This window comes from Silurus meridionalis, chromosome 27 (assembly GCF_014805685.1).
Source record: "Silurus meridionalis isolate SWU-2019-XX chromosome 27, ASM1480568v1, whole genome shotgun sequence".
NCBI lineage: Eukaryota > Metazoa > Chordata > Actinopteri > Siluriformes > Siluridae > Silurus > Silurus meridionalis.
In genome coordinates this window covers 11,193,161-11,209,039 of record NC_060910.1, presented here as the reverse complement: position 1 = coordinate 11,209,039, position 15,879 = coordinate 11,193,161, and the positions used below count along the sequence as shown (strand labels likewise).

Sequence of the window (15,879 nt, the reverse complement as noted above, 5' to 3'; positions counted from 1 at the left end):
ACTATGAAAAATAAGTTTTAAAAGCATGACGGTTATAAAACTATTACTAACCCTACTACTATTTGCCAGGTCTCAGCAAATCCTCCTAAAAAAACTCCCAACTCTCCGATTCTCAGCCAGCGGCAAAGCCTACAATCATGGCTACACCTCACAAAATGTATATCGAGCTACTGACTTACCACACACACACACACACACACACACACACACACACACACACACACACACACATAAATGCGCAAACTTTAAAAGAGAGACTGCGGATTTCACTACGGATTTGCTCCGTCTTGTACAGTATGCCTTACATTTCCAAGCAGTTTGACCAAGTTATCTAGTTTAGATTGTTTGTTGGTCACCTGACCCTGTTTTGTCTCTTGACTTGGATTTTGCTTAAGGATGTTTGGTTTATTCTGCCTTGGAATTATTAAAGAACTGTTTTACCTGCGATTGCATTCACCTGTATCTTCATTACATGACACTACTACTACAGATACAACATAAACAACAACCACTCCAACCACTACTACGACTACTACTACTTATTATAAAACTACTAGTACTAATAAGACACCTACTATTACTATCAGTACTGCTACCACAAGTTCTACATCATCAAAACCACCACCAACAAAATAATTATTATAATATTATAATTATACTAATAATAATTATTAGCACTATTATTATTTCTACTACTACAACCAATAATAATCCTAGTACTAAGACCACTACTATTGCTATCAGTGCTACTACTATACTACTAATACATCATAAACAACTATTACTTTTACTAATGATAATGATAACAGCAACAGCAATAATAATATAATAATAATAACAATAATAATAGTTTCACTAACAGTACTTTTAAGACTACTACAAGTACTGCTACTACTGTAAATATTACTACTCTTCCTCCTCCTACTACTGCAGGTACACCAACAATAATTTACAACAATATTTTTAATCTACCATGTCTAACACTTATATGAACCAAAACAGCATTCAAAAGCTAAGTTATAAGTCTCTGAAATATTTCCAGTTACCTACCAGTAAAGGAGTACTGGTAAAGCTCCTGCATATGAGACGGTGCCTGTGGTGGTCTGTAGATGATTTTTCCAGTGTCTACATCAGCCTGAGTAAAAAAGCGAAGATGACTGTACGGCCTGTCAGCATGCTCCAAAGTACCTGAAACAAACAAACAGCATTCTTAATGGATCTCCAGAGCAATGAGATGCTGAATCACCATAAGAAAAAAGGTAGCTGTCCAATACTTTTCAATCCATCTGAGAGAAACTGTCATTGTATGTATATTTGTATGTGTTCATTTTTGTTTCACTTTGCACTTTGTATATTTTTATATTTTCCTGACAATACAGGAAACCAGCAAACCTTTTGAAATAAATAAAGAAAGAAATATGCATTATAATTGTCATGCACTTTACAGCACAGTGAATATTCCAGTGATGTTAGGTGCTGGGGTCAAAGCGCAGGGTCAGCCATGATACAGCACACCTGGAGCACTGAGGGTTAAGGGCTGTGCTCAGGAGCCCCAAGAGTGGAAGCTTGGGGATATCTGGGCTTCCAATCAGTAACGCAAAGCCTTAACCATTGAGCTACCACCTCCACAGGTTATTTCAGGTTATTGATTTCAAAACCTATTAGGCAGTAACTACAGTGACAAATAAGAAAGTTATGTACTTTTGAGAGTAAGGAATGTCATGTAGACCTACAAACAGGTCCTGGGGGATTAAGGGTTAATGAATGACCAGAGTTATCCACAGTTCCAAAAGCACATATAGGGAACTTCTTACAACTCAATGAAAAAAAAACAACTGAAGATTATGCTTCAGCTTTGCAGCCAAAAAGAAACTAAATGAACTCTAGTTGAAAGAACTCAAACACCAATTTCAGTGTAAAACATGTGCAGAAAATAACCTCTTGAATTTCTCACTTATTGTAATCTCTCAAATGTCCTTTCACAGCTAGTTGGCATGGTGTTTGTCAGAGTTATTGGTGTGAATCATATTATGCTATAACAGAGGTTCAGGTTACCATGGCCTGGAGGTAGCAGCTTGGTGATGTTGTAAATCAACTTGTTGCTTGGCGTCTCTGAATCAGTGAAGGATAAAGCGGAGGGTGTTATCAGGGTAACACGATCTTCCAGTGCCTGAAAATGTGTGCATACACATACACACAAACACACACACACATGCAAACACACACAAACACACATACAGAACATCCATCAATAACAAAAAAAATCACCCACATGATGTCTGGAGATCTCTGAGATTAAATCAGATTGATTACACATCTAAAAAGCAGGCAGGAGAACACACACAATGCCTGGCACATATAAAACACCTGAACCAAAATGAATATTGGATTTAATATAGTCTAGTCCAAACTGGTTTTAAAGTCTGACTCCAATACCAAGAAGCATTTTATTCATGAAAAGTTCTAAAGTAATTACTCTAATTATTTATTTAATTTGAGAATATTCATCTTATACAATGGATTAAACAGAGACAAACGCATTTTTTACTTATACTTGTGTCAAAATATTTTTTAAATCTGATTAGTCACTATGTATTTGATCCAAATGGCAACAAATGTATCATTCAAACAAATTGAATAGTCTAATACCTGATATTGGCACAATTTATTCAATCTTAAATTTGTTGTAGTCTATTAACCTTTCCATAACGAATTCAGGAAAATAATATCAAACACCTTTGACATACAGTATATCAGTGAAGAATGATGTTGGAAAAATGTCATGAAATTCTATACCTTTAGTTCTTGAGAGTAGATGGTAAATGTATGTATTCAAACTAACCTTTTATGACTTAAAAATATTAAAAACACAGTACAGCACAAAAATCTGAATCCCCTCAGGACATAATGAAGAAAATTATGTTTTTAAGATGTTCCTAAAATAAATAAATAAATAAATCAAATTTCAATATTTAAAAAAGCTGAGAAAGCAATCAGTTTTTTTTAAATCTAAATGTTATATAATAAAAGTTTTTAGAAGGCAACATCAGTGTTTCTTGGTAACTTTCATTTTCATCCTTTGCCTCCTTTCTATCAGATTCTATAAGCAGGTATTGGTCCATTTAGACAAATTGTAAAGTAAATTACAGCTACCCTTTATTTCCAAAAGCCATTGGGGATGCAAACTTTTACACTCAGTGAAACTAAACCCAAGATTATGTGCTCTACGATGTGTCTATTACATTGATCTGGAGATCTGCTCCAGGCGTGAGCTGAGGGAACCCTGGATTCTGAGGCATCACTCCGATCGTGAAGGTCTGAGCATCACTGAGTGTGTCTGGAAAAGCCTCAGCAGACACCTGCAACATCATATTTAAGAGAAAAACATGGCGTATGTGATTCAGTTCGTTCACATACAATACCTGTGTCAATACTCTTCATTCAGTTAGTTCATTCATAGATGCTTTATAAAGCGTTTTTAATCTCAATTCCACAACGTGCAGAATGTAAAAAAAAGCAGCTTGAATTAATTAACACATTTCTCAAGAATCTCATTCCACATAATGATAGTCATTCCCACATCACTACATTTATCTTCATTCAGACTCAGAGGCATGATCATTTCAGTTAGAAACCGCTTCGGTCTTGTTCCGACACATCAAATATTTAATGAAGCATTTTATCCACGTACAATTTTAAACTGCTGTGTTCATCATTTTTCTTGCAAGAACACATCCTTTAAAAAAGGGTGATAAGTTAAATCTTAGGAAAAAATTGATCCAAGAACAGCTACTATTTTAGGTACTTCTCAAGGGTATTTATTGGGTGAAAAAAAAATTGGATTTAATATTAAATTGGGTCATATGGGACACACTATTGTGTAGCGAGAGAGAGCTTCAAGAAAAAGTGAGAAATTTGAAGGCTGGAACAGAGTGAACTCCAAATTAGAAAATTAGAAAAGAAGAGAAAATATAGTTAAGAAGTGATGAGACATAACGTTCTTCTTTATGAATGAATTCATTTTATGAATATACAAAACATTTGGGCCTCTAGACTTTCGAATACAATCAAATATAATCTCTTCACATGGATGAGTCAGATAGCAACTGAAAAAAAAAGGTAGATTTACACTCTAAAATGTATAATTAATATATGAAAAGTGTTGCTAACAGCTAAGATTTTAATTAAGGCTTTAATTAAGACAAACAAACAGTTTTGAAAATTTGCCCATTGTTACTTTTAGCCTACAGTTCCTAATCAGACAGAACATTTTTAGTCTTTCATATGGTCAAGACTATTATATATATATATATATATATATATATATATATATATATATATATATATTATATAAAAATATAAAAAACACTACACATTGGGCATGATAGTTCCTGTAGGTGAGTATTTAAGTAAGTACCGATTTTTTTGTTGATTTTAAATACACTGGAAACTTTATGTATAATCGTCATTATGGAAAAAAGTTGCAAATACCATTACTTATTCATAAATGTAACTTATTTAACAACATAACTTACACCTAAATGATCATAAACAAATAGATCAAGGTTTGGGCACAAATGTAACTCTTTAAACTTAATATGAGAAACTTTGACAATAAGGACATAAAGATAAAGACAGTTGTGTGTGTGTGTGTGTGTGTGTGTGTGTGTGTGTGTGTGTAGCAACCTGAAACTGAAAGCTGTCTCTCTGAGTGCCTCTTCCGTAGTGACGGTACCACACAGTGCCTTCATTTACGTCCCGCTGGGTAAATGAAGAGGTTGGTGTTGTATCTCTGCCCTCTGGAAAAGCCTGCCAGGCTTCTACTGGACCATCAGCTGCCATTGACACCAACACAATCTCACCTAAAAACACACACATCATCAGGAAATAAAAAAAATAAATCTTGTATAGTAACAGTGTAGTTACTAATACAAGGCATCAATATGATCTAGGGAAATGATAGCTCTCTTTGAAAAGTATAATTTACACAGTGCATCCTCGACTAAATATGGTTGAGTGCAAGTTTAAACTTAATTTCAAACAATAACAAAATAAGCAATTTAATGTGATCATTTTAACAATCAGCAAAAAGGCAAATTTGCAGGTTAAAAATCTTTGGAGTAAAAACATCTTATATTTAAATATTAATGTTAATATTCATGACTTATGACTTATTGACTTCCAGATTCCCACTAACTCTTAACTTTACCGGTTACAGCAATAGGCTGAAGTGCATTTCTCATATTACCACTCAATCAACATAAATGTGAACATTTGCCCACATTATAGGTCCATTGTCTGGATAAAAAAAAAAAACTAAGTGAATAATCTGAGCTACATCTTGCAAATGACACTTTCTTTGTGGGAAGTACACAGAACAGTTTACAGAAACTCAGAAGGCAGGTGGCTGTAGTTGGGTGAGGTCGGAGGTGATGTGTGGTACCATATTGTGTCTGTCCTTTGTCTGACTGGATGGTGTAGAGGATCTCAGAATCACTGGCTCCTTTATACTCAGCCTTGAGGTGTTTCTTAGAAAGCTGCACCATTCCACCTTCTCTCACCCAGGTCTTAGGGATTGAGCGCATGTGAGGAGCAAGTCCATTCTACAGAAACAAACCAAATATGCTGTAATGAAATACAACTAATGTGAAATTCACCCCCCCTGAACAATTACTATTGCAGTAAAAATAAAAGTAACAAAAGTAAGTACTCTTTTTATATTTCTACTTGACTTAAAGTACAAAAATATTTAAGAATCCTATCAGAAATATATTCTTTATTCATTAAGGCAATTTTATTCTTCTGCACATCATTACTTTGAAGGACATTATTGTACTGTTACAGCTGCACAGTGGAAGTACCGTTACTCCACACAAACTCTTTTGTGAGAACCGTGAGGCTATGGACAGGTTATCATTCATCACATTTTATGAATTTATTTTAAAGTATCAGGAATATATATATATATATATATATATATATATATATATATATATATATATTTTTTTTTTTTGTGTGTGAATTGCGGTAAAGTAAAAGTTTCCCGAAATGAATGTACAGATATTTAATAATTTACTTAAGCATAGTAGTAAAAGTAAATATACTATCTTATTCTTCACTACTGCATTGGATTCTATGGAATATTATCAGTCAATAGCAAATTCTATGATATGGTGTAAATAGTATAAATGTATAAAATCAATAGGAGAAAAAAACATTATTGTTGCTCGTTAGTTGGCTGAATGAGTCCATTAAATTTATTTGTGTAGCGCTTTTAACAATTGACATTGTCTCAAAGCAGCTAAATACCAAATGCTAATACACATGACCTGCACACATTCAGTCAACCTCTACTGATCCAGAACTCCACTGCATGAACTATTGTTGAACTTTCATTTTATATAAATCCTTTCACATGTATGGCATTTAGCAGACGCTTTAAAACAAAAGGAAACATTTAAACCTTCTAAACCTTAAAGCTGTCAATTTTATTGAACATAACGCAAACAAATTCCTCGGTTCGTTTATTTGTGTAGTTCCTTCTTTACACGCAAGACTTTTCACAGAAAAGCAGGTAAAAAAATGAAATAAAAAGAGGTAAAAATAAGAAATATTTGTGTTGAGATTTAAAAGAGAACAGTAGTGGGATTTCAAAGTAGGAAAGCTATGCTACACAAATCCACTTGTTGTACCGGCTAGTCTTAAAGAAATTCACTATATAAACTAGACTTATAGAAAAATACAGCCCATCATCTCTCACATCCACTACACCCTGATAAGTAAGACATCACTTCATGTCTCTGTTCTGAGTATCTGAGCACCTCTGATATGATCCGTTGCTTAGACGATAATCAAAAGCTCAGAAAGATGGTGAGATGAAAGCTCAAGGGAAATGCCTTGGCAGCACTTCTAACATAACTACACTCAGACGGACACACACTGGCTCAGGTGTGAAAAAGATACTGTGTGTCCTGAAAAAAATCTGTCAACCACTGTGCGATATGTGGACTAATAATAAATTAATATTTGGCATTATAATAAAAATCCCAAAATAGTGTGGGACAAAAATGTGAGGTGAAGCCAATGATGAATCAGAAAGTCTATAGTCTAAGGCTATTTTCATACTGGGCCAGAAAGAAGATTGCACACAGGAAAGATTCTCGGTTTGTGTGGGTGCCAAGTTTATAATCATACATTTGCTTTCAAATTAGAGAATTTCCAAATCTCTACATTTGCTTTTTAGTATTATTATTATTATTATTACTTTCAGGGGAGAAAAACAAACCTTTTTGGTTGTCTTTGTGCATGAAAAAACACAAAATATGTCCAAAATGGCAAAAAATATAAAGTTTATTAGTCAGAAATAGATCAGGAGTTAAACGATTACTGTAGATGCTCCCTGCTCTATCAATCCTGGTCAATTTATGAAATTGATCAGGCCTATGATGAACTGCATCAGGTGTAACATATAACCAAATCATCACTCATCTTATAAAAAAAACAAAAAAAAACAAAAATAAGATTTTTTTTTGTGTTTTTCATTTTACATCATTTAAATCATTGTCATCATTTTACCTTAGTGAACAAAAATACTTTATAAATACATTTCCCCATTTAAAGCTTTTTCCCACCCCAAACGATTCACTTCAGCAAAATTTAATGATTAAATGGTTGACTAGGACAGGAATGTATAAAAAGATTTGTATCCATGCAGGAGAACTTGAGACATGTATCTCTCATGGTGCTCTCAAACACAAAGGTGAGCTAATGACCGTGTTATTGAACTATTAAAGTCTGGTTTTATATTTTAATAAAGTATTTTCTATTCAACTCTTTAGAATACTACCAAAGCAACTCTTTTCCCTCTGCCACACAACTTCAAAACCTTTGCCGAGTTAAACAAATCATATGAAAAATGATGCAGTGTTTGAGAGTGGATCTAATACCATGGTCGTTTTGTTGAAGCATGACCCAGTGCACTGTTTTCAAGAAGATCAGGGATTCTAAGAACAGCTCTTAGGCTTTTTAAAAAATGTATTCAAACTTTACCAAAAATAGTGTAGTATCTCCTGGTTGAGAGTGTAAAAGTAAATTTGCCCTATAGCCAGGAGCCTGGAATACTGACTCCCAAGTTAATCCTTTGGGGGCCTAGGGAGCAATTTTGCCATCAATCACAATTGTGAGCATCTGTGAGCTCATGCATGTGGTAGAGGTTAAACTGATTTAGGGAGAACATTGGGAGAAAATAACTATTTGTAATGTGTTGAACTTGGCAGAATTTGTGCTCTGCTCAAATCAACAAATAATTAAATGTTCAACTCTTTCAAGAGTCTTCCAAGGACCTTCCTGGCCTTAATCAGGGATTAATAACTGCTACCAGCCAACAAAACACCCTGCTTTGCTTCAGAAAGCCCAAAAGCTTCCCACCTTTTAGTTGCATTTAATTCAAAACTTTCCCCCTTTTCTTTCTTTTTTCCCCTATTCATTGTGAACAAACTGAATAAGCACCTGCTCTTGTTCCATAGGTAAAATCCTTCACATCCTGAGCTAAAGGTGCAATCAATCAGCTAAATGCTGGCCCATTGTTGTTTTATGGCTGCAGTCTCTCTCATGATTTTATTTACATAGTCTGATGCTTTATTGTGTATTTCAAAGCATTGGTAATAAACACCCGAAAAAGTATATATATATATATATATATATATATATATATATATATAATTTTTTTTAAAGAGACTATGGCGTTTTATGTAGATTTTATATGGTGAGATGTAATTTGATAGATATAAAGGGAGATCCATGAGTCAGCATGGAGAAGAAAGGCACTAGAGCCTAAAGGGATGAAAAGAAAGACAGGAGGAGACAGTGGTGTTTGGACCATGACCAAAATGGGGAAACGCTCCTATCAGTCTAGACATCAGCGGGGCTGAGGGCGACACGTGTCTGGTCTTGTTCCGGAAGCTGACAGCATCTGAATAAAGGATGATAGTATTGTGTATGTGTAAGTGAGTATATGTGTGTGTGTGTGTGTGTGTGTGTGTGTGTGTGTGTGTGTGTGTGTGTTTGTGTTTGTGAAGACACCTCAAGTGCAATACAAAATGCTGCGGCATTTTAGAAAGACTTGTTAAGATATTATTAGGGTACATAAAGGCTAAATAAATACTTGATAATATCCCTGTCTTTCATTAAGCTAACATCTGAACTTGACCTGTAGAATATCTACATTACTGCCTCATAGCAGGGTTATAATATGCAATGTTCCTTATGTTCCCATATGCCACTATTTAATTGTAGTTTTCTCAAATTAAGTCCATATATTATATTATTTTCCCGCCATGTGTGAAGTAAACCCTTCCGGGATGTAATATTGTTAATCATACAGCAGATATTTTATTCTAGACACCATCCTGAGAAACTAACAGCTTGAACACGGTGTAAGTGTGATTGTTTTTAGAAAGTCTTGGGTTACTTTCTGTAACAACCAAAAGCAGGCAGAGAGAGAAAGAGAAAAAAACGTTTACCACAAAAACCCTTTTGTGTGTTGGTAGATGAGACGGCTGAGTGATAACAGCATAAATGATATGCACAACATTCTATCCTGTTCCTTTGTTGACCAGAGATAGCAGCCCCACCCAAACTGAATTCACAGGTCAATCACTGTATCATGGATTTAATATATCTTTTTCCCTTCAAAGAAATGGCTTTCCCTCTATGCCAAGTGCCAACTGTCTGACCACTGCTTTAACTGAAAGAGCAGAAAAGCCAAATTTTCATGTACCTCCAAGTGAGTAGTCAAAACTGCAGATGCTACAGCAATACTGTAAATGCTGGCACTTCTGTCAAAGACGTATTATACCGTATTATAAATAAGATTTTTTAATGGTGGAAACAAGTTTGGGATTATGAACGGAGACTACACTTTCCATTAGCAACTGCACCCTCATGTGTCACACCATATGATCTCTGTGCCTGAATTACATTTACTATTAATAAGCACTTGTATATAGTGACACGTTTCACACCATTTTTCGTCAACAGAGTTATAGGCTGATTTATCTTGTTATCTGTTTGTAATCTAGTGTATTCATTGATACAAACTCGTTCGTACGTCGCTCTGGACAAAGGCGTCTGCTAAATGCCATAAATGCCTTTTAATGATTGTTGTTGTTCCACAGTCCTCGTATACATGCTTTTTTTGTCACTTAATGTACTTATACACTTTTTCATATATTTATCTAAACACTTTACATAAACCTGTCCGCATTTTCACCTGTCCTCTGCTTCTTTATGTGACATTGTGAACAATCTTTTTTATTAACAATTACCTACCCTCTGAGCAATGTTGACATAGACGAGGACATTCTGGTAGCTGTGTCCATCGTTGATCTGCAGAAGAAGTGTGTCCTGCTCTCCGCTGGAGCCATCGTGAACGTACTGTAGTTGCTCACGCACCAGCTCTTCCAGCTTAAAACGAGATACCTGGCCATCTCCATGCACTCGAGTCAGGCGGCCATGTTGGGGAGGCTCCAGAACCATTATGAGAACGTCTTGAGGGTTGTCATAGTCTTCGATGTGAAGAACAGACCTAGTAAGGATGAACGCTTCACTGGGCTCAATGTAAATGGGTTGGTTGGTAACCACTACAGGTGGCTGTGGGAAAAAAGAGCCATAAAATAGTTTAAGAACCATTCCAAGGAGAATGTTTGGAATAAACTCTTTTAAGATGAAGTGATGGTAATTCTTAATAAGTAATAATACAATAAACGTTTCAGAATATCAAGTATGCAACACACATATTCAAAAGCCAAAATTCAAATGTAAAATATATGTTGAATATAAGACCATAAAATGTTTTGTTTTTTAATCAAATATACAACTATTAATCCCATTTTAGAATATTTTACTTATTTGAAATTAGAAAATATCTTATTTTCTTTTACAGCACATTTCTAAAAGGAAAAAATAAATTTTCAAAATATTTTCAAAATATGATTAATGTTAATTTTTAATTCATTTGTTATTTAACATCTCAATTTTTCTCATAAGGAGAACAATTTGATAATTTTTTTATATATCTAGTCACATCATCTTCACTTGCAAGGAAATAATTTTTCACTGCATAACTAATTATTTACACAATTGTAAGTGTTGTTACTCATTGATAAACACTGTGCTGAAGCTGAAGTAAAGCTACACAGATTCAAAATACTTTAAGTACTTGAAATACTTTCATACTTGAAGTATAAAAAGAAATGCACTGGCTTTATTTTTCTGACAGTAGATAGGTGCCTCTTTTATAACAAGCAAGCAGGTAGTGCTAAGTAACTAACAGCTTTACTGCTAATCTCAAATGTTAGCTAGCAAGATAATATAGCTGACTGCTAATACAAAAGACAGTAGATAGTAGAAATAGTGATAGCATTATATATATATTTGCTGTCATGTCTGTAAACTTGCAATTTTTCTGTAAATTAGCTACTGAACTTTCAGCTTACTAGTTAAAGACAAAAGAGAAGGGAAGCAGTGTTTATAGTCAAGTGAGCAGAATTTTGAAGTTATTCTTTTGTATGTGAATGAGTAAAATGTTCAATTATAAAATGAAAGAACAGTAAAGATAATTCAACTTGGTTTCTCCCCTTTCCTTTGATATTGTGGCCCATTATTAACAATTTTCACTTTTGGAAAGAAGGAGAATAAGATGAAGAGAAATCATGGGGTTTGCTCTAAGGAGAAGCATGTTAATCTCTTTTCCTGACTGGCTTGTGCTGTGAGCTGCAAAAGACCACCCAGAATTATTCCACATTTCACAGCTAGAGACTGAAAGTAGATAAGTGGCTAATTAAAATCGCCTTTAGATATTTTTTTATAGAGCATAAACAATGCGAAAATAAAAAGTGAAACTTTGAAACAGAGGAATATTGAATGTTTTCTGCAAACAAAAAGGGGGTAAAGCAATAATGATATTTTTAATCACCACCTGAGATCTGCTCTGAATGTTCACTGAATTAGAATAATCTTCATAGCTGATCCTGTGACTGAGAAAATAGAGCTAATTTTGTGTAACTGATTTAATAAATGAATCTAAACTGCATTATGGCAGGTAAGTGAAAGTAAATTTAATGATGTGTGTAATTTGTTTTAAATGAAAAAAATGTGTATGTGTAAAATTGTTATTTACTTCTGGAATATCTCATAACACATCCAATTTTCTGAGAGGATGTTTCACTAGATTTTGCAATGTGATTGTGGAGATTTGCTCACTCAGTTAGTAAAATCAGGTACTAATTTAAAGCAAGTGTTCCAATTCATACCAAAGGTGTTCAATAGGGTTGAGGTCAGGGCTCTATAGCAGGCCACTCAAGATCCTTCACTTCAGCCCATATAAACCATATCTTTGTGGAGCTCGTGTTTTGACACTGCCAGGCTGGAACAGATTTTGGGTCTTCTGAGAAAGACATCCTATACACATATAGAAGCACATATTGCCCTGATATTGTATGTTTAAATTATAACATTCACCTGTAATTTATACTAGTTTTTTTGGTACAAATTTCAGCAAGGTCAAGATATTACTAAATAATAGCTTCCTAAGTTAGTGCATACAATGCTTCAACTCAGGAAAATGTTCTGACACTGAGATGATAACTGACGATATGCTCTCCAACTTTTTGAATGTATGTTTGGGATTATCCATTAATCTGTGTATTATTATGTTTGTATATTTCAGGTCAAAAAATTATGAAACTGAAAAAAAAATTCTACCAAGTAGATCTTGACATCAACAGTATTGAGAACGATGCCTCAATTGCTGAATGTCTCATTGTCATTATTAATTTGTATGTCATTAAAATATACATAAATTAGGAAGGAAGCGTCTGACATTGCTGTGACCTTGACTCTGTTTGGATTGATTCCAAAAATTATCTGCTGAGTGGAGATGGAGCAAGGTCATCTGCTGGGTATGATCACAATACCATGAAACAAACGTTCTTGAGAAACAACATTCACAAAAATCTGAGATCGACAGTGGTGGATGAAGTACACAAACCATTAAGTTGAGTAAAAGTAGAAATACACTTGGTAAAATATTACCCCATCAAATATTGCTCCCTTGAAACTTTCACTTGAGTAAAAGTACAAATATATTTGCCTTCAAATAATGTTCTAATGTACTATAAATGTACTTAAGTATCCAAAGTATTATGATTTATCATGACTATTATGACCAACTATCATTTTTGTCACATGACTCTTTGCTTAATCAACTCAGTTAATGTGAAAAGACTCAAATGTTACTTTTAGCACACCAATCTATTTAAGAGAATGATATTAATGAGTCAAACACTGATTAAAATCTATTGGAAATGTTCATTAACCCAAAACCTTCTTTTCAACTACTTCAAATAAATCATTCGCAAAATGTACCTCTCTAACTTCACTACATTTCAAAGTCGAATATCTTACTTTTAATAAATATTAAAATTATCCCAAAATGAAAACACTTCAGTAAAGTAAAGATATGTGAAAAAGCTACTTAAGTACAGTTACGAATGACATTTACCTCATTAATCCACCACTAGAGATGGACGACCCCCGCATACAGAATGCCACCTCCCCCAAGTAAAAGTTTCTTTTCAAAAGATGATTTCTCTTAAAAAGAGAGGAAAACTAAAGGCCTCAGGAGAATGTTAGAGGAAAAACTGCGGGAAGGTTTGTTGTTAAATAATGATGTATTCTTAATTATATAATCATTCTTGTCCACTGTCTTGAAGGAGCCAACATGTCCAGATGTCATTTGTATGCAGACAAAAATTTAAGTGGAATGGGTTTTTTTGTGCATGTGTGTGTGTGTGTGTGTGAGTACAACCCTGCTCCATCAATTTATATGTACATATAGATGAATATAAACAAACAGATGATGTGCAGCATTATTCTATGCGCTATTTTCAACTGGAAATGTCAGTGCCATTTTCTCCACGGTTTAATACATGCATGGAAAACCTAAATTCACAAATTCATTTATTCATCCGCTGCCTGGTTTTCATTTCACGCTTTCATTTACAGGAAAAATATTGGACAAAGTAGAAAAAAATTAACATTTTACAATTTGGACAATTTCTTTTTCAGCATTCTCTCTTTCCCTCCCGCCCTTCCTGCAGGAATTTGTTCACGAAATATAAGCAATAACTCCTTCCTCAGCAAAAGATGAAATGATAAAAAAGATTCACAGTGCTCTGGGAAGAGGTTCAAATATAATCAATTCAGAAGGGGTAGTAATATATTTTGTGGGGTTACAATCCTCTGATCCTGCAGTGACCTCCAGTCCAGAGAGCTTGAGTTTCTTCATGTGTGTATATGAGTGTGAGGTTACATGAGGCCAGACAGATGCATAGCCAGGCCTCGGGAGACTGCAAGATGCAAGTGATATTTTTTAGGAAATGTAATCAGATAGCAGGAAGGAAGGTGTCAGAAAAAGAAAGAGGGAATCTGTTCGTTTGCAAAATGCCAGTGAGTTACTGTGGCTAGCACTATGTGAAGTTTAAGAGGCTTTCAATCAGAATAGGATCTTACACACACACACACACACACACACACACACACACACAGGCAGACCGCTGCAATGCATATTTTATTTCTGCCTGAACTCTCGCAATCAAACCACCATTACTTACTCAAGTATTTTATGTAACTTTTCGAGTGTGTAAGTCTGTGTGAGTGAGGGTGTGTGTATGTGTGTGGGCAAGTACCTGCTGAGACACTGCCTGTAAATTAACAGTCTGAGGTAGAGAGAACAGCTGTGGATCCGCCGCTCTCAAAGTGAACTGGCCAGCCCTGAAACAAAAATCATAAATCGTTCAATATTATACAATTTTAAGGCTAACTGTGTTTAAGTGTGTGAATATAAAAAAATTAAAAAGAAAAAAAACCACAGACATCGCTTGACATCTGCCTCTAAATTGGGGACCCAGTACAAAATCATACATTTCTATCTAAATAAATGCACTCACACACAGCATTGTCAATCTGCCACTGTAAGGTCCCTGAGCAAGTCCCTTATCTCTCAGCTCAACTGTAAATCACTTCTAAATGACTTTAATGTAAATGTAAGCTGACATGTACAATATCTGCATGTCATAATCATACAAAATAAATGCAAAATCTAAATATTACACATTTGAATGAAAGTAACTTTCTTTTGGTTTCTCCCATTAGGGGGCGGCACAGCGGATCATCCGCATGTTTGAATTGGCACGTTTTTACGCTGGATGCCCTTCCTAACGCAACCCTCCCCATTTATCCGGGCTTGGGACCGGCACTAAGAGTGGCTGAGTGTTTAGGATGCGGCGCTCTCACCGCTGCGGCCCCGGTTCGAGCGCCGCATCCTAAACACTAGACCACAATGAAAGTAAAAACTGCAATGACAGACGTCCACTCACTTGGTTTGGGCCTCAGTGTGGACAAAGCGCACAACTCTGTTTTTCACTTGTGTGAGGGTGAATGTGTCGTCTTTGTACAGAGCTCTCTCTTGTCTGTGCTCCAGTACTGTTAGCTGGCCGTTACTTGGAGGCTGTACCAGTTGTAGGAGCAGGCTCTCTGATTGGCTGTCTGAGTCTGTGACTGACAGGAGCGCAGGCTCCAGAGGGGTCACTCCACCGACAGCAACCAGAAATGAACCATTGATGTGGAGAGATGGAGCATGAGTGTTGGCTTAAAAAAAGAAAATGAAAAAAGAAAGAAAGAAACACAGACCCAAAGTTTATATGTATAACAGATGACCATGAATTATATGATATACCAGTAAGTTTTTTTTCCCCTACTATAGCCACACAAATGCAGTGACTGAAAGTGTTCAGTTTTTATTATGTTTTTAATTTATAT

The 15,879-nt window shown here is 35.0% G+C and overlaps 1 protein-coding gene across 1 annotated transcript in view; it reads right to left on the bottom strand.

The window, feature by feature from the left end:
* The window catches only part of fras1 (Fraser extracellular matrix complex subunit 1), a 119,067-nt gene that overhangs the window by 30,851 nt on the left and 72,337 nt on the right, over window positions 1-15,879 (bottom strand). The window contains exons 27-34 of the mRNA XM_046842250.1: window positions 15,438-15,708; window positions 14,748-14,832; window positions 10,330-10,650; window positions 5,444-5,603; window positions 4,687-4,862; window positions 3,243-3,359; window positions 2,056-2,170; window positions 1,051-1,188 (exon numbers count right to left, since the gene is read on the bottom strand). Of these exons, the coding sequence (XP_046698206.1) occupies window positions 1,051-1,188; window positions 2,056-2,170; window positions 3,243-3,359; window positions 4,687-4,862; window positions 5,444-5,603; window positions 10,330-10,650; window positions 14,748-14,832; window positions 15,438-15,708 (1,383 nt within the window). The remainder of the gene's footprint in view (window positions 1-1,050; window positions 1,189-2,055; window positions 2,171-3,242; window positions 3,360-4,686; window positions 4,863-5,443; window positions 5,604-10,329; window positions 10,651-14,747; window positions 14,833-15,437; window positions 15,709-15,879) is intronic.